The sequence below is a fragment of the Haplochromis burtoni genome, unplaced genomic scaffold (assembly GCF_018398535.1).
Source record: "Haplochromis burtoni strain Fernald_Lab_line unplaced genomic scaffold, NCSU_Asbu1 Contig_133, whole genome shotgun sequence".
Taxonomy (NCBI): Eukaryota; Metazoa; Chordata; class Actinopteri; order Cichliformes; family Cichlidae; genus Haplochromis; species Haplochromis burtoni.
Window position 1 is genome coordinate 749,512 of NW_024582494.1, and position 25,186 is coordinate 774,697.

Consider the following 25,186-nt stretch of genomic DNA (forward strand, 5'->3'; position numbering starts at 1 on the left):
GTGTGTGTGTGTGTAGATACTGACCTCCTGCTCCACAGCTCGGGGAAAGCTGGCCATTCGAGCAGGTACACATGTTGGGTCTGGAACAGAAGCCATCACCACAAGAATTCCTGCAAATCGCTGGAGAGCGAAAAGACCAAGACAGAGCGGAAAGGAGAGTCGATCTAATGACCATACATAATCGCACGAACCAATCGTGCTATGCCTATTTGCTATCTTCTCCGCTGAGTTTTGCGATGTGGGGAACTTACGAACAATGCACTGGTTTCCTCCCGGCAGAGTCTTCCAGCCTGGACAGCAATATGAATGGAAGCGAGAGCCGCACACATTGGGTCTGATAGAGAAAAGAACAAAGAAACACACTACTTACTACTGCCAGCACACTTCAGTACATCATTGAACAAACACACACACATCAGCTCATTTCTGAGGAGCCCAGAACCTGCTCGGTCTCTGCTTTCAGAAAAAACAAACTTTGATATGAAAGCATTGTAAAGTGATGGATTGATGTATTCTCAGGCTTGGTAGGAGGGAAATGCAAGAGGCCTTCAGCTCAGTGTTTTGTTTTCCTTCAATGCTCATTTCTAAGCTTGGAAAGACAGGATGTGCAGAGTCCTCCTCTCTCTCAGAGATATGCCCGGCCGCCCTGATTTCTGGCACAGACCCTGCTGGTAGTCGGCTCTGATCCTTAGTGGTAGACAGCAAACTTTGACCCTGTCTGACAGATGTAACACTCATCACAGCTCATGGGCTGCTTGTCTGGCCTTAAAGGTTAGCCACAGAGTTTTCCTCAGAGGAAATGGCTAAACCACATCTAGAACCGACTGGGTCTGCTCACACACTCAAGCACACACATAAACATGCCGTCAGGACTGAGGTCTGTTTTACAAGCTAATGAGAGGAGCTCTACAATCTCAGTCATCCGTGAATAAAAGCACCTCTTTGTATATTTAAAGGAGGAGCTGTCCAAACGGGCATCGGTCGTCAAAGACTCGTGCAAGCACGAGACACTCAGGTTAGTGTCGGTCAGGATTCCAGCTGTGTGGCTAAACTACTGTTATCCTCAGTCATCGTCCAGAGCGTATAATGACGAGTGTTTGCGGTCATCCAAGTTGGTCATTTGCCGATGGCATGACTAAGTAGCGACGGACCGCAGCGTGGTGAGTTTGGATGAAGCCTGATCCAGATGCTCATAGTAAAATAATTTGCCACAGGGACAATTTTCTACCCCCAGGATTTAATTTATCGTGTTGTGAAAACAGAAACTTTTTTTTTTGGTAAAAGTAGATTACTCAAAGTTTTTTTTAACACCAAACATGAAGCAGTACAAACCAGACTCATAAAATAAGTTGGCAGAGCTGAGATGTTCTGGTCCCTAAGTGACTGCTGGATACTACATTTCCCATGATGCAGCTCAACACAGTCCTGCATTAGAACTTTTCCAGAGCTAACAGAATTATCTTTGCCCCGTTTCTTTCTAAGAACATCAGCTCAAAGGCAGAAATGTCGAATTAAGAAATGCTGAATGGACTCCGGTCACCCAGCACTCTACACTGCTCTCACTTTACATAACACACACGTTCATATTTATAACACACACACACACACACAGTGTTGGCTGTGATGCATTACAAAGTAACGAGATACTGTAATCACATTACCTGTTTCAATAACTTAATAATGTGACGCATCATTGTACTAAACTCACTGCTTACTTTACAGTTACTGTTACTGTATGTCGTTACTTGTGCTGGGGAGGCGCTGCATAAATGCGTACCAGGTGGATAGAAAGAAAAAACATCAAACAAAAGTGCGTTTTCGTTTACGTGTGTTTGTTACAGTCGGCTTATTTCGGTTTCTGTGAGAGAAGGCCATCGATACAGGTCTCGAGGGTGGAAATATGGGCGTTATTTCTATTTTTATTGCAAAAACTGACAACGGCGCATCCGCATTATGCTGCAAACACAGCTTAAGCTCTTTGTAAGTATCTGCACAGACAGCATGCTAACACCAAGCTAGCCAAAAACACAGAGTGACGTTTGACTGGGTGCATGTCCGGGTTTCAGACCAGCTCGGCTTCATGAGACGATGCTAACACCCTCGTACGCAGTGGGAACAGAGGCCTGTTAGCTTAGCTTAGCATTAAGACTCAAAATGAATAAAGCAGCTAGTTTTTCTTGATCGTCGGCTCATTAGTGTCTTTAAAGTTCAATAATTAAATACATTTCATTTTCTTTTTGCTAACTGTGCAGAAATTGTGGCCCAAATGTTTAAAAATTACAATTTTCCACTTTGCAAGGAGTCGATGTGCCCGACTTTTTTTGTTTTTTAATCGGAACAGCTGAAAAGATTTTAGATTTTAAAACATTTTATGGGGAAATTAGTTGATTTTAGTGAATTAAAAAAAAGACAAACCAGTAACAGTCAGGTTGATGTATTTGTAGTTCCAACCCACTAACACCACAGTGCAGCTTTTCCTTGATTAATCCCAAATAAAACTGGAATTTAAGGCGTTGACGCTGATGAACTTAAGTTGCTCCTGTGTGCTTACCCCGCCTCACTGGGCAGCATCTGCAATAATCCTAGTTTTTTACCAGGAAGATGACAGCTGGAGTTTGAGTCTCTGATATATGGAAACACACCTCCAACCACATTCCCAGATGGCACTGCGGGACAACGGGACAGAAAAACAGGTGGGCAGGCAGACGAGAGATATTAATGAAGGTAGAATGAACGGTCAGACAAAGAAAGAAGACAAACACGTAAAAGAACAGCGGGGAAAATTTCTTTAAGGGTGTTTGCAGAAACCAAATTGTGACCTTTGGAGAGAAAGGGTGAAAAGAGCGAAAGGAATGGTGATTAGGAAGAGGAAAGACTGGTTGGTGGGAAAGGAACAGGAGATCAGTGGGAGAGAAAGCAAACAAGTTTATGTTGAGAAGAGGAGGAAGCAGGAGAAGCGGAAAACAGAGATATGAAAACGAAGCAAAGAGCAGCGTGAGCTGCACGGACCCTGAGTGGGGGCTGCATTTCTGCAAACACACAAACCCAAGTTCAGAAATGGACACAGCAAGAATCTAAATGCCAACGCCTAACGAGCGCTCGCGAGCAAAATTGTTTCCTGATCCATTCCTTCATGCGGCACTGACGATTTTCCGCTGACCTGATGTCAATATACAACGAATTACGAGGGCGCGACCCCGAGGTCAGAAGCTCTGGTTTGTTTTCTTTCCTCTTTCTTTCACCTCTTTCCTCTGGGTCAGCGCCTTGTCTCCCGTTGCACAGAGGAGGCTTTACAGGACGAACCAAGAGCGAAATGAAAAACTGCCATAAAAAGGAGTTTAAGCCCCGGGGGGTTCCCCCCAATATTGGAACGTCCTACTGTTCTCACAGCTAAAACTACAACAGATGAACTCTTCTGTGGCCATGTTGCTGCCTTTGAAGCTAACCCCCGTCCCGTGGATCGCTCATTAACTGCCATTAATAATAACAAAAGGGAAATAGCTGCCACCTCATCCAAAGGAAAGTGAAGAATGAAGGCAAAGTTACAGGGAAGTGGCCCAGAAACCTGGTATGCTGAGAAAATTAGTCACCCTGATCTGCGTTGGCCAGTGCAGAGCAGGCGGACTCACGACGCCGGGCTGACTCATTCAGTTCACGGTGTCTTTGCCCACGTAGGCTTGTGATTGTACTGGTCACAGGTTCAGACGCCTCAAACAGCCCGTTTCTCTACAAACGAGTCAATGAGTCTGACGATAAAGAAATGTGAGAAAATGAGCTGCAGACAGATACGAAGCTGACGAGGATCGGTAACTTTTTATGAGTCGGCTTTAACAAGCTGGAAAACATAATGTGCAACAGACAAAGGAGGAAAACTCTGGCCCAGCTCGAATGACACGTTTAAGCCCTTAAATATGTGCAAAATGATTCAATGTCTGATGCTTTCAAAGCAGCTGAAGAAAACCATCAAGTTTAAAACCTGGAAAGAAACTCGGGCAAGCGAGAAAATTAAAAACTGAAGAACAGACTGGAATAAAAAAAGGAGGAACTCTGAAGATGCTAAACGCTGAGCGATCAAAGCGGAGCAGGAACTACAATAAATCTGTTTTATCCTGCGTCAGTCAGAAGGACTGAGGGAGATAAAGTTTTACAGTAACTGTCTGTGTTTGTGGTTTTGTAGGCCCAGCGCGAGTGTTTGTTCTTATTGCTTTGATATAAAAAGAAGTGATTATGTTTCTGTGGGCAGAGATTATTCATGCCATGAAACGTGCTTCTTGTGAAGAAACATGGACTAATTGAACAAAGGTAATTGTAAAACAAATACAGCTACACAAATGTGTTTTCTTGTGCGTACATATCAGAAGAAGGAAGGAAACTTGTGGCTAAGTCTTTTCACGCAGTCTGACATTAAGCAGGAGCCACACGCCAATCAGCTGTCCCAGATAATCCTGTCAGCTCACTCGCAGCGAGCATAAAATCCCAAAACGGACCCGAATGTGCAGAAAAGAGAAAGGGAAACTCTGTGGCTATATTTTTAAGAGGGACTTTCTTTCCTGTGCTCTGAAAGCACTCACACTCCTGCAGGTCTGAGGTGAAACCGTTTCGATATCCAAAATCGTTCTTTATTCTGTTTCAAATCAGGCACATGCCAAGGCAGTCTGTAAATAGAGGGCCCCATCCAGGCCATCAGGGTGGTATTGACATCATCCTGGAAAGTAACTAAATGTAATCCTCTGGTTTGAGGCCGACTGGCTGCCGGTTTGCCAGCATCTCAGCCGGGCGAGGAGCTGCCGAGCAGGGCTAAGTTAAAACGGTGAAAGAAATCATGAAGCAAGACTTTTCAGCCCGAACGTACGAGCAGTCTTACTAAATGATAAAGAAATGATACACTCGTTTGAGTTAGTCAATCACAGATTTAAGTAAAGCAGGTGGGACACGGAGCCGGCCAGCTCGGATTCGATCCCGCCTTCACATGAGGCGGTGCCAGGGTGCGGTGTGCTGCGGGAGCCCATAAATCAGTCAGTCAACATCAAACCCAGCACTGCCGGAGACAGACCAGGGGATCTGGAGCTGTAGCCAGCAAATAAACACTGCACCTCAGCCCAAGGCCAACGTGATGACCATGGTTAGGCTGACGAGCCTGCATCACCCACACGGAGAATCTGTGAACGCCGAGTTACCGACAGGCTGCTGTGCTTAGCACCACTCTCATGAATACAGACCCAGTGTGGATGAACTGCCATGAAACTCAACAAACACTGAGCTCGCGCAACAAAAGCCTAACAGCCCAAACTCGTCACCAATGAGATTTCTTCATTTTCGAGGCTTCCGTCCAGAGCTGCTCATGTGCAGATGACTAATTTTACCCGATGTCGGATGAACCGCCGTCGCTTCGGGCCAACGACCCCCAGAGTGTAGCTGAAACTAGATTCGACACTTGGGCTCGTGAGCTTTGGCCAGAGCGCTGCAATACACGGGAGGCAGCTTAAAAGAATCATTTCAGTGACAGTTACCAGGCGCACCGAGGCACACGAAGTAATCCAGTCAAAATAATCAGAAACCAAGTCCAGCGTTTTGTTAAACAACTCTGGTTCGTGGTACTCGCCGTGGCCCCAAGCCCAGTGTGCGAGCGGACCTTTTTTAGCCTAAACACGCCCGAGTTTCAAAGCAAAGATGCTGTGAGTTCACTTCAGCGCAACTATCGCTGCATGAGCATTTTATTCCTGACACTGTGGGGTTTCAGACGCTCAGCAATGTAATGGAAAAAGTCTGCAGGCTTTTGTTACTTGTTCTCATGAAACCGATGGTAATAGTGCGCTATTGTGCAAGGCTCTCCTGATTTCGTGCCTCTCTCTCCCCTGCCTGTCACACGAACTGTGAATGTGAATTATTGCTGATCACATGTCCGTGCTTATATTTGTGTCAGGCAGGATAAGTCGTAGGATTGGTAAAGGGGTCGTGCACTTTGGTCTATCTCCTTTAAATATGTCAAGGACAAACACGTGAGTCAGTCTGAGCGACGGGCAGGCCGGCCTATTTGTGGTTCAGCGCTGGACATGTTGTGAGAGAAAACACCGGCTCGGTGACGCCGCCCCGCACTTCTAATAAGCCTCAACTCAAAACCTGCAGCTATGCGCTCATAGTTTTCCTCTCTGGTACTCGGCTGTCTTTCATTCCAGCCCCACGTTACTCCTTCAGCTGCTCCGTCACCTGCAACGGTGAAACAAATGCCCTTTTCATACCCCCCGTGGGTGATACGAATACCTCATTTCCTGTGACTTGGCACCGGGGGAACCGTAAGCTGGGACAGATGGGAGACTGATTGGAACAACTGATGCAGACACTGAAGCTGGCTCCAACAAAACACTCTTTGTTTGTCAAGAAGAGGTGAAATACACAACGAAAACTCTGATGCACTGACGTGTCTGTTCCTGATTCATGATGTTTAGGTAACAAAGTGAAAGAGAGTGAAACAGGAGGGCGAGGTGAGCGGCTGCAGCTGCTGACATGATGTTTCTGGATGTTCCCCACACACAGACAAATAAACAGCACTTTAAAAACATTCATAGGTTCAGATGTAAAATGCTTTAGTGTTCAAACTGTGTCATGTTTGGCATTTTTCAAATACTCAGCTAAAGAAATGGGAACAAATATGTGTTTGTCTGGGTGCACGACACAGGCTCGTGGCGTATGTTAGATGCCTTTTTATGCATGAATGATTTAAAGGTCAGCATGAAGTAGTTTAACAGTGAAAAAGACAGCCCTCAGAAAACTCTGAAAAGCAGCCAAAGCCCAAAGAAAAACTTTGAAAGACCTCCAACAAAGGAAAAAGGAAAATATAAAGAAGTGAGTGGTGGTTGATGTTATTGCACAGCACTGCACCTCCCAGCTCACTGAATTTCTCTGTTAAATACTTTAAACACTGAGGCCTATAATCTCCTTACATTCCTGAATACCTTTGTAAAGCGTAACCAGTACACGTCGGGGTATTTGGGTCATGACTTGTATAGAAAGTTCCACAAAACACGGGAGATTTTATTCTGGCGAGCGGTCTATTAATGTCAAATGTCCTGTTTTTGACAAAGCGCTGTAGTATCAGCAGCATGCTCTGGTATAAGGCGAGCTCGGCCTGAGCCCAGGAAGCACAGCAGCTCAAAGACGGCTGCCGGGAAAGCAGAGACGGAGAAACATTCATGGTTTGGATCCTTGTTCAGATACAGAGACAAATGTTGCTACATGAACTTTGGGTTCATTTCAGCCTGCAGTGCCATGTGACTCTGTATTATGTTTGTGATTGGCCATTGACAGTAAAACACACAGATTCTCACCCTCTCAATGTCTCTTGGCCGCGGCGTCGAACCCGCTGCGCCTCCCTCTGGTCCACGGTGCCGGTGAAGCGGCTAGCTTGGTACGGGCCATTCCCAGTTTGACTGCAAGCCACCTGAACCGCCCCGAGGCACATCACCACCCATCCCAGCAGAGCCTGGGTCAGCTTCCCAGATCCCATCGGTCGGCTATACCTCCACCTGAGTCCCTCCTGTGCTGATGCTCACTCCGTGACTCTTCACTTTACGGACCCAGACTGAGCAGCAGGACCTGGACCTGGATCCAGACCAAATCACGGTGTGCACTCCACAGTAAGGGCTAGACAGAGGAAGAAAGGATATTAAAGTTAAGAGACAAGTTAAACACAGACGTTGGTCTAACAGGAAGCACCTTTCCATCAGATTTACTCTGCAGGCCTCTCAGACAGGCCCGTTTCACCAGAATGACCTGAGTTCATTTGAATAAATTAGATTTTTTAACGCTGCTAATTACAGAAAAGTTCATCTTAACTATGTTTCACATCAGCTCTGTGACTCCATCACATCATCAGTGTTTTAGTTCAATTCAATGTTATTTTCAAAGCACCAAATCACCATAACAGTCGTCTCAAGGTGCTTTAAATTGTAAGGTAAAGACCCCCACGAACAATCGCCCCTATGAGCTACAACCTGACAGCAGTGGGAAGGAAAACCTCCCTTTAAACAGGAAGCCCTCTTCTGCAGCTGGTTGGGGGGGTGTTTTGGTTAAGCATTGATTCTTCAAGTGGCAGATGTTACATTTATCAGTCCTTTATTTTATCTGTTCCGCGTTTGAACTTTCAGACGACATCTTGATCTTACAGTGCTGCTCGTGCAAGCTTCCCTGTCTGGGTCTTCTGAGAGCACCAAAGTTACATCCCAAGAGGTTCACGCCAAGGAAGACAGTAGATTTATGCTTCGAGGATAAAACCTGACAGGTTGAACAGTGGCACTGACACCTGTGCGTCATGTGTAGTTACACTTCGGGGGTAGGTGCATGTCGGGTTACACGGTAGGTTCTGGTGGGCGTGGCGATGGTGTAGAGCTGCTGCTAATCTTAGTGCAGTGTATTAACAGCCTCACATTTACACTCAGGCCTCGCAAAGCTTTGGATGAGGAGAGTTTAACAACACCACTTCAACTTCTCTGCTTCATATCTGAATTTCATACACTCTTAATTTGTAATGTTGTTACAATAAACGATTTTATGGTATCTTATTGATGATGATAACTTTGCTAGTTAATTAAGTGAGTTTATATATCGTTAAAGCTCCACGTCTACCCTGTGTAATGAGCAGATGAAATAAATGATGCCCGTCATAGATTTCTGACCACTGTGAAGAGAACACGATATACTCCGATGCAAAACACTTTGCATTTCATTTTCTTCTTTTCTTGTTTTCCTTTGTGATGCTGGGCGGTTACAGTAAGACAATAGAAAACATGTGATTTGTGGACACGCAAGGAAAGAGAAGAGAGACTTAAATTCTGACTTCTAGCAATCTGTTTTCAGTATACGGCACTTCAAAGCCTTCTCGTAACAAGTTTATCACTCAACAGACACAGAAAACTGCAAAAACTGGGAAATGAGGTCATAAACTGATTAGAGAAACATGCTGTGTGTCAAACATACAGCGTTCAGTGTTGTTTACTGGCATTAAAAAGGATAATAAAGATTTTACTCGTTAAAATTAAAACAAAGTGAAGGGGGAGGTTATTTTTGCCCTTTGGGACACTGGACCATGAAGAAGCTTTTACACTGCTGTCCCTTAAAGGATCGTTTACACATATTATCTTTAACTTTAGCTAAACTTTATTGTTGAGAACATAAATCTAACAGCTACTGAAGCACTTCTGCTGTGATTTCATTCACACACCTACTGGTCCAAATGGCTGCCTTCAGACCAGAGGGAGCTAGAGAGCAGGACTAACGGCGTGCTGGGAGAAAAGCGCAGGAGTTGAGGGTTAGATAGTCGTGTACAGTATCAGATGATCAGTCGGGTCAAATGCCACATTTCACAACCAGAAAGAAAACTGGTCGTTAACAAAGAACAATTAGACATTTATTCACTCATACAGTGTTCATCAGGTGATTTATGGAGCCTTGGTTTCTAAATGTAACTGTGCAGCTCAGTCCTGAGGGCGTTAGGCTAAATTCAAATGAAAAATATCTCGACGCCAGCGGCATTAGACAGCCGTGAGGCTCCTTCTTTACCTCCTCACAGACTACGGGTTTAACGGGGAACTCTGGGCCCCCTGTGATATACAACCTCAGCAAACCCAGTGTCCAACCGCATCACATAGCTGGGCTGGACACGGAATACAGGAGAAATATGGCCCCACATCCTTAATGGAAGAGGAGAGATGGATGAGCCGTGAACTCAGTCAAGTATGCAGAGCTCAGACACGGGGAGAGGTGCTGGCAAAACCCGGCAGGAAGAGATGGATGTTGAGGAAAAAAGAAACGTGAATATAATTGTCCACTATTATACTATAATTCACATTTTCCGTTTCTTTAAGGCAAAAAAAAAAATGGAGCGCGTCCAAACATGAATCTGGCACAACTTTTACGCGACGTCCTTTTTTAATCGTCGCTTTTTGTTCTAAACACCGATTCAAATAAAAATCCCTCGAAAACCAAAATGTTGCGCTCCCTGCAGCTGAGTGTGGAGGCGGGATCAGAGCCGAACAAAAGAAATGCATGATCAATTACGGAGAGCGAGCTCTGCCGAGCACTTCTCCAAGTGTGCTGTCAAAATAAAGCAAGTAAAGCATCCGTCAGGATTATCGTTTAATCGTCGGACCGCTGGTGCAAAACATGTCCTTTAACACAAAATGAGCCTATTTGCTTAGAGATAAACATCACACCAAGCACAGTTTACACTCTTTTCCACCTAAACAGTTAATAATTACTTAAGGTGCAACATTACAAGTACATTTAAGCCTGCTGTTAATCCACTACAGAGAAGCACCGATAATTTGGAGCAGGCTGTGCACAAGTGTGTCTGGTTCAGTCTCCAACTCTTAAAAAGTGCAAACCAGCCATTCAAGACATCTGCTGCAAGCTGACCAAAAAAAGCACATACGAGTTTCCACGATAGTGACGCGCTGAAAACACATCTGCACGCCACCACGACTTTATGAATGGAGAAAAAACGCAACATCAACTCCTACTAGTTGAAACACAACAGATGGAAAAATAGGCTATACTCTGCTAGAAACTTAAGACCACACTAAAACTCAAACTATCTGCAAAACGCGACGAGCCCGTTTTAACACCAAAAAGCCGGTTAGAGAGAAAAGTGCAGCATCCGCGCTTCATCCGTTAGCATTCTTAGATTTTTCCATCTACCTTTGTGCATCTTCAGATGGCAGCCATGCATATAAAGAGATCATCTCCGTGAAACAACGGGCTGCTGGAAGAATGGTCAGAGCCATTGATAAGCAAACTTTAGTGTTCTCAAGAGGTACTAATACCTTGCAGCAGTTGGAGTGCCTTGGCGTCGAGGAGCCCCGTCGGAATTCGAGACAGGATATGTGCCCCCGAATGGAATATTGAACTATAGCCTTGTGAGAAAAAGAGAAAAGTTAGGGAATTGCCCTGTTTGGGAGAGGGGAGGGGACACAGAGTGAGGCAGACACTGGGCGAGAGGGGGGTAGTAACGGACTGCAGGACAAACCCACATTCCTCAAGACTCCTAGAGTTGTTATAACAGGGGCCAAGTAGCTAAACCTCCACACTGTGGCTGACATAGCTCCACTATCATCACCGAGCACAAAACTCCCCTTCAGGCTAAACCAAGTGATGAGATAAGAGTTTCTCAAAGGAAATGTTCTTGGATGCCGAACGAATCGCAACATCAGGAGTGGAGACAGAGGCAAAACTGCCAAATGGTTTCTAATGATGTTCGTGATCAGAGCCTAAAATACTGGGATTAGGTCGTTGTAGATATAAAGTTTTAAAAAATCCAACAGCCTCACACGTGGCTCTGATCACAGACAATTCATTTTTCATTTACATCTAAGTATAAAGCAAGAGTTTCAAGTGTGCACTTGCTGTTCAAACAGATTTATCTGTTTACTGCCTGCGCCTGCCGGTGACTGACACATCCTTTATTGCCACAAGTGTTGGTAGGAAGTTAGCATTCATGTTTGGTTATACTGGTTAGGACAGCTGAGGAGGTCTCAGAGCTGAACTGGTTCAGGGCAGTTCTACAAAGGAGACTTTTTTAAAACAAAGTCTCATGAAAATGAAGATTCAGCTTGGCTTAAACACAGCAGTCAGTTGCATTTTCATAGCTAATTCACTGCTAAGGGGAAAGGTGGGATTGCAGTTGCACTGTCAGTGAGCTCAGGCCAGTGTCTGACCAATTTGCCTGCATGTGCAAAGATAATAACGGAAGCGAGGTGTGCTTGAGTTTAAAAAAATCTTCTTTAGGTTCCTCGAAAACGTCTTGGATGAGCGGAGAAACGTCGTCACGAACCAGCTGCCTTCTTCTTAAGCAGCTGAGACGACGTGTCCCAGATGACTGAGAACCAACTTTTTACCAACTTTTAAACTTTTGTCACTTTTGACGTGCAGATAAAAACGATGGCAGTGAAGAGTTACGGCTTTCATGGTGCATTACGGCACCTCCGAGTCATCTGAATATCCTAACCCTGACCCTAGTTTGGAGAGCTATCAGAGTTAAAAGAAGCACCGTGTGGTTTAATGGAACCACTAATGTTTCTGAATACTCAGGGTATGAATGCTCCTTTGCCACGTGAGCACTAAGCCCTCCAATGACCTCAAACTCCTTGGAGGAGAACGAGCCGATTGGGTATTTACAGGGGACACTTTGTCTGGTTGTTCGCACATCGGTTTGGTATGCGTCATAAATAGTATTTTTACACAACACCTGGTACCTGGAAATGCTTTTTATTTCCCTAAACATCCTCCACTCGAAGCCTGACAAAGGAGCTTTGTGGTAACATCTTCGGCCCGTTTTCGAGGAGAACATTAACAAAGCTGGATAATTACGACCATGTGCGCGATGCTTTTTTGTCTCTGCAGGACACGGCATGATCTAAATTTGCCAAACTAAATGCTGGCGGCGAGGATTTCCGGAGAAGAGATGATGTAAAACCACTTGTGATTATCACGGGATGTATTTAAGTTTTATTGTTACTTATTTCCACATCGTGTTCACTGATAGACTTTGTGTGCTCTTGGCACCAAACGCCTGACACAACAATGAAAGTATTAAGCCATATTCCCTTAAATCGGATCTCAGCGTTGCCGTTTTCTCTCCTTGGAGGCTGAAATAGACACGCAAACTTCCACATAGTTGCTTCACGCTGTTGGACATGGCAGGATGTTCTAGTTGGGAACATGCAGCATGCTGTGGGACCAGCTTTTGACATGCAGCAGAGTTACCCAGGATGATTTGCAGTGTGCTGCACGAGCTCTTGGGGAGTCTCACAGTCTCACACTGACACAATGAAAGACTGAGACGACTAGAAACAAAGACCCTCAAGGAGCATTAAGCTCATTGTGTGTGTGTGTGTGTGTGTCTCCACCCTCTAAACAGGACCACATTTTGCCGAGCATTGATCTGGCTATAGTGAAAACACACCACTGTCTGGAGTGCATTGTACTTTTGGAGCCCAGGGACATACTTTTACTGCCCCCCCCCTCTCTGCACTCGCTCTCTGTCACTTTCCACACATACATTTGTACACATGTGTAAACACGCCCTCACGCAGGCCTACCATGTGTCGACCAAAGGTAACAATGCACGGCTGGAGGAGCAGTGAATGGCATGACCAACGAATGGTGTGCACTGATTTTTCCAGTCGAGGACGATGTTCAGCTCAACACTTGCACATTACAAGATAAGAAGGTAAAAGAATCTTTTATTATTACTCCTTGAAAAATGGTCCCTGTGAGACTCGTGGTCGGCGTTGTGGTGACAATAGAAAGCCATTTGTTTCACACGGACCAGACTACATCATCCGTCTGGCTCCGAACCAGCAGGAATGTGGGAGATCGGCCGCTGGTGCAGAGTGGAGCTCGGGGTTCCTCTTGTAGCCGACACGATATGAGAGATGACAAGCCAGTACAGGAACCAGATGATGTTTGAAAGTCCTCACATGAACATCCCTCTGCTCACGGCACGCACACATAAAGCCCGCGTACGCTTCAGTTCCCTCACCTCACAGAGTCCACGTCTATGTCGGCGTTGATCATCACTCACAGACTCAGCAGTGTCTCTATGACTGTGTAAACTCAAAGGAATTACTTTCACCTGCACTTGTGTACTGGCTGAATTCTCTCCCAGTGCTAAAGGAAAGAACCATTAGAGACCACCAGTGTGTGATGGAGGCTTTTGGATCATCTTTAATCCCAGCCAGGAGAGCCGTTACCGAGCCAAATCACTTTCCTCTCATTCAGAATTAGTCTGTACTGCACTGCTGCCCATAGAGGTAAAGTGGTGCACACGCAGGACGAGTGATCTTACCAAAGCTATGTATTATTACTCTGTACGACTGGGTAACTAACAGTTAACATTCACAAAGTTTAAATTCCCATTATCATCTAAAACATATTAGTTCAGAGGTTCCTGCAGGCACAGTGCACACACAGTGAACAAGCATGTTTGCCTTGTATTTGCATGTTTGTGACACTTCTAGGTTTCAAACCATCAAACTAATATTAATATTTGACATAAATAACCCGAATAAATACAAAAATGCATTTTTAAAATGATGACTTTATTTATTAAAGAGAAACAAAACTATCCAAACCTACCTGGCTCTGTGTGGAAAAGTAATCGACCCCCCCAAACCTAATAGCTGGTTGTGCCACTCTTGGCAGCAAGAACTACAATCAAGCGTTTGCTGGCAACGAGTCTTTCACATCACTGTGGAGGAATTTTGGCTCCACTCTGTTTTGCAGAGCTGTTTTAATTCAGCCACTCTGGAGGCTTTTCCAGCATGAATGTCCTGTTAGAGGTCCTACTGAAGTCTGCACTGTGACTAGTCCACTCCATAACCTTCATTTTCTTCTTTTAAGCTGTTCACAGATGAACTTGTCTGTGTATTTCACATCGCTGTCCTCCTGTATAACCCAAGTGCTCTTCAGAACACAAACGCATGGCTCATAATAACATCTGATGATTTGAAACATGTCAGAATAGGAAGAAAAGAAGAAAAACAGACTTTTATGAGCTGTTTGCTCCTCTTCTAACCTCTCAGTTGGCACATCCTCGATACCTTTCCTCGACTCATCCTAGTCCTCTTATCTAGGACATGAGTGCGGGACTTCAAGGCAACAGGTATTTAAGTAAAGGAGATGCTCTTGCTACAGAGCTGTAATTTTAAAGCATCAGTTTAAAAGGTTGTTCGTGGCAGAGCTGCTGCAGTTTTTTATGATTCCTGTCAATTAAACTTTAAGGTGTTCATTTGTATTCAAATTAATTGAGGCATATACGTCACAGGTGAGGAGACCTCTCCAAAGGGAGTACCTGTCCACCAACAGGCCTGTTCTCATCTCTGTCTGTGCCTATTATGGTGCCTACTGTGTGCCGAGAGTGATTTCTGGGACACAGAAGGAATGAGAGAGGAGGGACGTTAGAAGACCTCCTGGAGACCCAGTTGAATTATGCTTCAGGCCGATGTTCAGCTCAGTGTTGAGAGTTAGAACTAAGCTGCCAGCAGACCACTTTCAGAGCACTGGGTAACACTAGGACAATGAATACTAACCTTAATAAAGTGTTTGCACATGTGCCATACATGATGAGACGGAATAAGTGTTTATGCAGGATCGTGACCGCTCTGATTGCTCTTTCCGAGTTTAATCACGATTACCGGAAAGTCAAAGTCCTCACATAGAGAAAGAATTTCAGAACTTGTTCGAGTGCATCGCTGACTGTCACACTTTGCATTATGTTCATATGGAGACATCACAGCGGTCATAGCAGAGCGGTGACCCTGGGGGGACGGGAGCATGGAGATGTGTGTATCTGTGTGCACACGTGATATATGTTTGTGTGTTAGGGTGGGGCTGAGGCTTTTTAAGGATGATGTCTGGGTTAAAAGGTTGGTGTCATCATGATCTTGGGGTTTGTGGTTTCCCAGCAGGGGAACTTGCGGTCCCACTTGTGTTTTTTTCTCTGGCTGGGTAAAAATATGATTATTGCACGACACACACAGAAAGACACACAAACTCATTCAGAATTTGACAGACACACAGTCTTACTGCATCTCACATTTTTTTCCTCTTACCTTTTCTTCCGCCATTCTTTCTTCCATCGTTTGCTCACGAGGCAAGCCTCACTCGCCTCGTCTCACCTGGAGCGTTGCTTTTCTCGGCTCTGCCTCGCGCAGCTGTGTTGCCCCAGTGATGCAATGGGAGAGGAATGTCAAACTTCAAAGTATTACACGGGCAGAGACAAAAGATGTCAGTGTTCGGGTGGGGGGATGCGAATACGTGATCTAATAAAAGAGCACAGAAACACATTGGTCCGTTTAGACAAGGTTAGGCTACAGAGGAGGAGGAGGAGGAGGGAAGACCTGCTTCACATGTCCCCACCCTGCTTTGTGTGCGAACCAGGAGCAGAAAGAGGCGGGTATACACGTGATGCTGCTCCCAAGTGACAGAGCACACTGCAAGCCTCCAAAGCCTGCTTGGCCATGGTAAAATGACTCTTCAAGAATACAGCGGGGCTAGAAATGAAGAAAGGCTGTTGTGTATGAGACAGATGGAGCGTGGAAGAATTTGGTTTCAAGGGGTCCACGGAGTAAAACGTTTTGGATAAGAGCAGTGAAATTCCACAATCCCTGTAACTGCAAAAGGCAGAGGTTGCAAACGTGAAAGAAAGAAATGTAAAGAGAAGAGAAGCAAAGAGAGAACTGGAGCGAGAGTCCACGAGAGCGGAAAGAATCCTCAGACTGCTTGCTAACAGTTTGAGGGGCTAATGGCTTTCAGATGTGTGCAACTCCTTTTGTATTTTCAAAGGAGCATAAAACATTCCCTCTCAGAGGAATCCAAACAACGGCTGGAATCCACAAAACTCACAACAGCCGTTACAACAAAATGTTTATCTCATGTTCGCTCACGTTTCAAGCATTATATGCCTCACAGCCTCAGACAGGCCTGTATTTTTCAAAAACCATCTTTCATTTTTGAGTTTCGCCATGTTCTGTAATGTTGGGTTTCTCTCTCTCTGAGAGCGCTGTAATGGGTGCGAGGAGCTGGGCGGGGGTAGTGTTCTCCCTATTTCCTGTTCAAACCTTGGGGGAACGAGACTTGGATGAGGTGAGGTCATTTCTTGTTCCAACTGTAAAGTTGGCTGCAAAAGGGGGAGGCAGCCGAGCGCTGGAGTTTCCCTGACCAGCCTCGTGCACATTATGGCTTCATGGAGATGCATATGCATTTTAGCCTTAAAAATGAAAGAGACCAAGCTTTCTAAGAACGCGCAGCATAAGCAGCTTAACTCAGGTTAAAATCAAATTGGGAAACTTTGTGAAAATACACACATTTACTTTCAAGTTAAGTTACAAGCTACGTCTCCAAAAGTTGATTCTGTTCATCTGGACGTTGCGTTTTGTGGGAGAAGACGTCACTTGGATGAGTGATGAAACGTTTCTCATTTACTTACCTGGATGATTGAGAATGCATCAAGACGTTACAAGCTAGACACTGCTGGCTGTTAAATATGAGGCTACAGTTAGCAACATGTTAGCTTAGCTTAGAAGACAAACTAAAAAAAAAGGAAATATGGGAAAAACTTGTCACTGACTTCATGTTTTGAAGCTTTGGACGTTTGCACCACTGCAGTTTTGTTTTTTTGGATCTTTCATTGACCACATGTGGAAATAAGACAGTGGAATGCTATGCTATCAGCTAACACTGGCTAGCTTGGTTAGCAAGCTGCATCCATAGACTGAATGGGAGTGTCATACATCTGCTAATTAGTTTTGAAATTTAAGAGAAACAAAAGCCAAATTTTACTCTACAAAAGAAGTCGACCATAGACTTGTTAGATGACCTGTTTGGAGACAAATGAAATTATTGCATTGAACATGCGATCTTGTTGCACTTGCTTCAAAGACCGATGATCACTGTAGTCTTCAAAGTGACTGTGGTTTGTGCAAAATGCAATCTGTTTGTAATAATGCAGCGGTTAACTGCGATAAAAGTCACAGAAATGTTGCTGTCTAAATACAAAAGAAATTCACTGAATTTCCCATAAATTTCTTATAGTCACAATCCAGTCATAAATTCCTCCACAAATTGCCAAATAGTTGCTGCAGGATTTAATTGCAAAATGACACAGACAACCTTGTTTTTATATAAGGGTATAATCAGATCGGGAGATTTCTTGTAGTATATTTTACTGTATACAGCGCTATTTGTACATAATACAAAGTACTTTCCTAATTCTCCATTTTTGGCGGTTTTTCTTCTTTTTTCTATTTTTAATTTTAATTTATCTCTAATTCTAATTCTATCTGACTCTTGTGCTGCTGTAATGTTAATAAAGTCCACATTTGTTAAATTTGCAAAGAGACCAGTTGCAGCTGTTGTCAAAGATGGACCCCAGTTGTTTGGAGACAGTTTGCCTCTCATCAGTCAACCCGTCCAGTCACCTTGCAGTCAAATGTGATACCCCAGAAACTGAGGTTGTTGCATTTGCTGATCTCATACATGAGAATTTTACTGATCCTCTCATCTAACTTCAACCTCCATCAAACAGACGCAACCTTACTGCAGGACAGACATTCATAGATCCCAGTCACTGGATGGAGATTCTCATATTTAGATGTGAAAATACTCATTTCAGTGTTCTCATACAAACCACATGTTATCCACACTACTGTGTAGATTCATGATTTTCTTTTTGGTGTTTAAGCATTTGCTGTTTAAAGTTTCCTACATCTACTGCCTCAGATTCAGGACTTGATGTAACCAGTTTTACTGTAAAACTATTCAAAGTGAATAGTTTTTTAATAAAAGCTTCCAAGACTTTTCCTCCAGCCTCTGCGGTCAGTATAGAGCATTTCATATTGAGGTGTGGTCCTCCCAAATGATTTATGCCACCGAGTTAAAAAGGAAAATGGTGAAAAATGAACGTTAGCCTTTCTCCCCCTCTCGCCGGCTGTTGGATTGGGGGAAGGGCTGCAGCGGTGTGCTAGGAAATGGAGTCTGGGTTCTGAAAGCATGTGTCGAGTAGAACCTCAGTATAATAGATTTGATATGTAATCCTCCCCGCTTCTTAAAATGTTTGCACTTTAGCATGTCATAAACTTGTCATCTCGATTCGGCGGAGCAGTAATTTGCACATGCAGATAAAAATGTGCTGAAGTCTTACATTATAAAAGACTTAAATACCTGTTGAAGTTTAGAAAAAGCTGTGCTCATCGTAATTCACATGACTTTATGACAACATTGTTTTACACGTGCTGGTTCTTCAACCCTGATGTTGTAATTCTGCTTTTTTTGTTTTTTGCTGTGAACTTTGCTCTACATCCTTCTGTACTTCTTCACCCCCAAAAACGATTTTACACAACATGATTGCATTAAATGCTCCTGACAAGAATCTATAGCAGTAAAAATAAAAATTAAACAAATTATGCAAAGAGTGTCATTTACAAAACAGGGAGTCGTGCCCCGCTGTAACATGTTGTTACTCTAAAGCGTTGGTGGATTGTTGTGACGTCCAAATTGTTCGCATCAACAAAACAGACAGATGTATTGGCTTTTGGAGGAAGATTTGGAGAAAGCAGGATTGATGGCAGCAGAAGGTCTAAAGCAAAGAAGAAGCAGCCCACATGTGACAGTAGACAGCTACAACATGCAGATACCTACAGACTACCAATGCATTACTGCGCTGAACACTTCAGGATCATAGAGGAAGCCTGTGTTGTTTTAGTGGCTGCCTAGCATGCTAGCTTCACTCCTGCAGAAGAACCGAGCCTTCTGATTAGCAGACAAACGGAGCTGCAGCCCCCCCAAACACACAGCACATGTAATTTAGTATCAGTCTGCTTTCTCTCACGTTTTTCTGCACACAATAACACATGTGTACATTTGTCCATGTGTTTGTCTCGTAGTATATGTGCACAAACACACACACACACATATACATGCATACCTTAGAAGGCTAAGTGTGTGTTCTGGTCAATTTATGGGTTGGAAAAGCCACAAAAATCCTTTTATGAGTGTGAAACCCCCGTGAACTCTTTACTCCAGAGAGCAGGTGTACCGGACAAATGGGAGAACAGGATGTCCAGGAAGAACCAGCCTCCTACATGGCAGGGAGCGCTTGGAAACTCCTCTTAAAAGCTACCTGTCTGTCGGCATTCCTTCCATCCAGCCGGACCTTCTGTTATCTCGCGGTTGTGTCTTGTTTTTGGAAAATGTTTTAACGTGAGTCACAGAGCTGAAGACAAAGGAGCAGTGGGACAGATCTTTATTGTACGCCTGAAAGAAACTAACAAAAACAATAAAGAATGGGGTGTGGGTACGGGCACCGAGGACTGTGCTAACAATAAGAGAAAGAAAAGCATATACAGTATACGTTCTGATACAACAATCCGAGAAAATGCCTCTCTTATCCTCTTTATGGGAAACTGAAGGCCTGACCCTAAATTGACACAAGCAAATCCTGTTGTACCCCGTGACCGTCTGCGAAACATTTGTTTAGGGTCAAACTTTCATTACTGTAAGACATGTGAGGCCCTCTAAAGCTGCGTATCAATGGACCACCCAAGCACAAACCAAATAAAGGGGTTGGGTTGGGGGGGTGAGATCTAAAGAGGTGATGAGTTGATTTTCACACTCAAAAACTTCTAATTTAGACAAATGGTTGTGACACATAATGTGTTTGCATGAACTTTGTTTGAACACAAGACTACATGGGCAAATTGTTAGTAATGGCTCCGCCGTGTAGGGTTTACACATTCACCTAACAGGGAAAAGATCCAGGGGTTATCCCAGGAGGAGGCACAAATCCCTTTAGTGTTGCCTCAGGAAGAGCATCCGCTGAAAAATCTGCCAAATCCAACATGCAGAGCTACCCACTGTCATGACCCCGTTGTGAATATGCGAGCGACCCAAAGTCACTTAGCTTGGGCTTAAAGCATCAGGTGACCAGCTGTGTTTACTACATCTGAGAGTACTTCCCATCTCTCTCATCTGCCGATGCTTTGCTAATGTACACAGTGTTTTGGAAGCTAGTTAGCTCACTTTCTAATTTCTGCACCTTCATTCGGGGATTAGTGGTGTTGCTTCACAGCAGCGGGAGATGGGGGATTGATTTTCTTCCTCTTTGTTCTTTGGTCAGTCCAGATCACATACTGTCGTCTTACGTCACATACCTGCTGCTCAGTGTATAGCTTTTTGTCTGCTGATGCGGTACCAGCTACTACCGCCTACTGGGAAACCCTAAAAACAGAGTCAAGCTGAGCTGAGCCGAATAGATACCAGTGGAAACTGAAACGGTCGAGCTCACGAGAAGGTTGTTAAAATTGCAAAGAAGGAGAAATTTTGGATGAGAGAGATCAAGGTGCTTTCTTACTGTTAGTGTTTTACTAAAAAGGTTACTCCAGAAAGTTACTGCACTTTTTTTAAAAAGAAAAACGGGACATTTTCTTCAGATTAACAAAGGAAAGTGCAGATAACGAGCTGCCAGTGCTTTTCTGTACTTTCTTTTTTTCATTTCTTAGTCAAGGCCCAAAGAGCCAAGCTGAAGGTTTCAGACACCACAGCATTTCTTTATAATGTGGAAACACTGAGACATATTGTTGAAATTACACTTAATCTTCTAAGGACATCTCAGGGATTAAATGTGGAGTTAAACGAGGTGAGAAACACTTTAGAGGCTTCTAACAGTAGTTTCACTTGTCTGGCCCACATAGGATCAAACTGGGCTGTATGTGGTCCACAATGTTCTCAGTTTGACATTTTGTGCGTTACGCTAAAATGTACATTCACAAGTATGCATTACATTTGAAATCCCACTTTTGAATACATAACGGGGAAAAACGTTACATTAAAGCGCTGTAGGCCTGGACCAAAATCCACAATAATACACCCACATCGTTAAGAGTGTTCATGACTCGATGTTGTGACAGAGTTTTTATAAACCAAAGAAAGAGCTCTGTTTATCCACCAGTTGTTTTTTGTGGTCTTTCACCGAGGCTGAGCTGGTCAGTTTGTTTCTTCTTTTGAAGATTGTCATGTTGTTGTTGTCTCTCTATTTTGGTCTTTTACCTCCACATCAGCATCAACATCTCTTTGGACCTCATGTTGAGAGTGAACAGCTACTAGGTGCAAGTTTGATACTTGGGATCAACTCTGAAAACCAGGAACTATGTACAAAAAAATTGGAAATATAAATATTTGCATGTGTGTGCAAAGTCCAGTTTAGTGTCTTAAACCAAGTAAGGGTGAAGCCTAGCAGCTACAACAAAAATGAGCTATGCAGAACAGCTTTTAATAATAATATAATAATATATAATATAATATGTAATAATATTTATTATGATGATCATTTCCTTTTGCCACACTAACACACAAACATAATGACATACGTCTGCTGTAAAGGTTGAGTTGCTCTTGGAGACACCCTCAAGTGGCCATTCAATGAACTGCAACTCTGTGGTGGCATTTCTTTAATTTAATAATGAAGTAATTTATCTATTTATTTATTTTAGCATGTGCTCCTCAGACTCTGGGATCGATCCAGATCGACGGGCAGGAGTTAAAGAAGACCACCCAAATACCTCGGGTCCCTGGTCCCGGTGGATGGCGAGACGCTTCCAGATGTGCGCTCACGAATCCACGCAGCATGGCTAAATAGCATGAATCCACCAGCATCCTGTGTGATAAGAGGATGCCTGAACACCTCAAAGCTAAGATCCAGAAGACAGTCATATGGCCGGTGGCCCTGTATGGAGCAAAACGCTGGCCAGCCACCACGAAACACGAGCAGGACCTCAATGCTGTGGAAAAGAAGACAGTCAGGTGGATGGTGGGCTTCACCCTCCTGGATCGTGTGACGAATGAAGCTGTTTGAAAACGACTCGGAGTTGCCCCAATCACAAAGAAGATGAGGGAAGTGCGCCTATGGTGGTATGGGCACGTCATGGACACGTATGCGCAGTGAGGAGAATTCAGTGTCAAGAACAGCCCTCTGACTCGACCCTGGAGGCCGCCGACCGAAGAAGGATGGATGCAATCACCGAGTGGATCTTGCCCCAGAGTACACCCAAGATCGATCCAAATGGAGAAGAAAGAGCCACGCAGCGGACCCCATGCTGGGAAGACGCTAGGAAAGACAGACCTATATACTTACCGCATTTTTCGGACCATAAGGCGCACCAGATTATAAGGCACATTAAAACAGTCAGATAAGTCAGACTTTACTCAACTCATTCTTCTTGCTTCCTCCACTTCTGTACCGTTGATTTATGAATGTTGAATTCTCTGCAGCTGCTCTATTCCCGTGTTGTTGCAGTATATGAATGACTAACCTCGTATTGTGGATGGATTATCTCAGTTGTTCTCCTGACTGAAGTTTGGTCCGTTTACAGCATCCTGCCATGCGACTGCATTTGTCCCTAACCATCAGGAACCCTCATGTTAACTTTTATCGAGTGGAAAAAAGTTAGCGTTCATCCTCCAGCTTCACTGTGTTTATGCTATGCTAATATAGCTGTGTAGCTAGCGATCACATAGCAAATCATTACATACCAGCTAGCCCAACTTCAGTAACCCTACAAACGTCACTGCTGTTTAGTTTTCTGTCTTCATTTATGTTGGAAGTGATAGCAGAGCTGTACGTTTGAATTTGTTTCAGAAATCTCTCAGTCAGAACATGCTATATCATGTTTAGGTGGAAGCTAGCGAGCTAACTTTCTGCTAACTTCTAACTGTTAAATTTAATAAATTCTGTTTTCATGGATGTCTGGATGTTAAACTTAATTGTTACAATGCTGATTATTTTATTAAAGATGAACGAATGTAGACAGTTTGTAACTCTCAGTGATGCTGCAGTGCTCGCTTGACTTTGTGACCTGAAACTGACGGAGTTTAGGACCCAGATTACTCCGCGCGGCTCCTGACTACGGTAGCCGTAATGCTCCAACAATCCATCCAGCGGTGCGGCTTCGTAGCTTAGCAAAGTCGTACTAAAACATTTTTGACAGATGTTTGAGCACCGTGTACCACATAAAATCGGTTCGAGGTCAGTAAGCACAACCAGAATTCATACATAAGGTGCACTGTCGATTTTTGAGAAATTTTAAGGATTTTAGGTGCGCCTTATAGTGCGGAAAATATGATATTTATTAAATTATTTATTGGCTCCATGAGCTTGCTGCTTGTAGTTTTTTTCTTTTTACAAAGATCTGTGAATCTCCCTTTGCACATCTGCCAAACATGGTTTCTCTTTTAAGGCTAGCAAAGGCTGTAAGCATAAATGCACGTTCTGCTTTTATCTTTATGTTTGAGTGTAAGGACATGCAATCGTATTCAGTGACTCCCTTGGTCCAAACCACAAGTAGCCACTCTAGCCATAGCCACTCTCCAACATGTGTTTCCTTTGCTCTGACAAGTGTGATCCTGCTCAGCTGGGCTATAGCTGTTTGTCACCCAACTGGAGCTCCAACACAGGGCGCTTTGAAGTGATGCGGGCCCCCCACATGGAGAAAGCAGTGCTGTAGGTGTACAAGCAGACAGAGGCCCGGGGGTGGGACACAAGGGGTTGTTAGGATGAAAGACAGTTCTGTGGCAGTCCAGCTGTTTGCTCTGCCAGCCCAGCGCTAAAGAAAGACGGGCTAAGAAAGAGTCAATATTTGGTGCTTTGTGTGTCTGCCCATGTCAGTAATAGACTTGTTGAACTCTTGAGAGATGTTGCTCAGCTGCCAGTTCACCATTTTTGTGGTTCTTTGAATTCATGCTTTTTCAAAGCTGTGAAAAACACTTTTAATATATATCCTGAATAAACAGCAAACCTTGGCATCACATTTTCCCAAAGCTTCCTGTAATGTTAATCAGAAGGAAAAGAAGCAGAGACATGACACCGAAGCTGTGTGTGGTCTTAGTGAGGAAACCAGTGGAAGCCTTTCTATACTGTAACGTGGTCGCCATTATCTGGCTTGAAAGCTGGTGGTTTGATTGTTCTGCACATTTTTGAAAGCCTCCACCACAGCAGCGCAGTGTTTGACTTGATTAGCAAACTTTACTCTGCGTCACCAAATAAAACTCCACATGCAGGCAGACATCGAGAGCTAATTAACAGAAAGCAAGCATAAGTGCACACACTTGTCAAAAGCAGGGTCGTGTTTTCTCTTCACAGATGAAGAAATAGTGTGGAAAGAGTGTCGGCCTCTTTCCTCTCAATCAGGGTCCACGCACGATCGTGCTAATAACGCAAAGATGGCATAACTGAAGTATGTTTGTGTCTTTTCTACATATTGAAGAGGAAAAGTTTGAATACACTGAATAAATCAGGATTAAGCTCAGTAATGTTAGAGTTCAGTAAAGCATACCACAGTGACGTGGGGATGTGTGAGTGAGAAGCAGCCTGAGGAATGTGACTCGTACTGTCAGCGCTCTCTGCAGCCCGTCCATCTTCGTTATACCTACAAAATGCTCATGTGATTCACTTCTCCAGTGGGCCCCAGCTCTTGTGATATAGGGCAAATTCCTGAGTGGGATCAGTCAAGTTTCATAGCCAGCGGGGGTCAGGAGCCCAGGAGAGTGGAGGCATGAAGATAGGACCGTGGGGAGGTGATAAGAAGCTAGAATTAGTGCATACAAAGAAAAGGAAAGGAGAGATTAAGCAACTTTAGCTCAT

General features: G+C 44.1%; 1 protein-coding gene and 1 pseudogene across 1 annotated transcript in view; one reads left to right on the forward strand and one right to left on the reverse strand.

Moving 5' to 3' along the window:
* Positions 1 to 10,994, reverse strand: part of fbn2b (fibrillin 2b) — a 64,897-nt gene extending 53,903 nt beyond the window's left edge. Inside the window, exons 1-4 of the mRNA XM_005930953.3 lie at positions 10,818 to 10,994; positions 7,326 to 7,641; positions 252 to 334; positions 25 to 120 (exon numbers count right to left, since the gene is read on the reverse strand). Of these exons, the coding sequence (XP_005931015.1) occupies positions 25 to 120; positions 252 to 334; positions 7,326 to 7,504 (358 nt within the window). The 5' untranslated portion in view covers positions 7,505 to 7,641; positions 10,818 to 10,994. The remainder of the gene's footprint in view (positions 1 to 24; positions 121 to 251; positions 335 to 7,325; positions 7,642 to 10,817) is intronic.
* A 2,067-nt stretch (positions 10,995 to 13,061) lies between these two features.
* LOC121815096 lies at positions 13,062 to 22,663 on the forward strand (annotated as a pseudogene).
* The last annotated feature ends 2,523 nt before the right edge of the window (positions 22,664 to 25,186 follow it).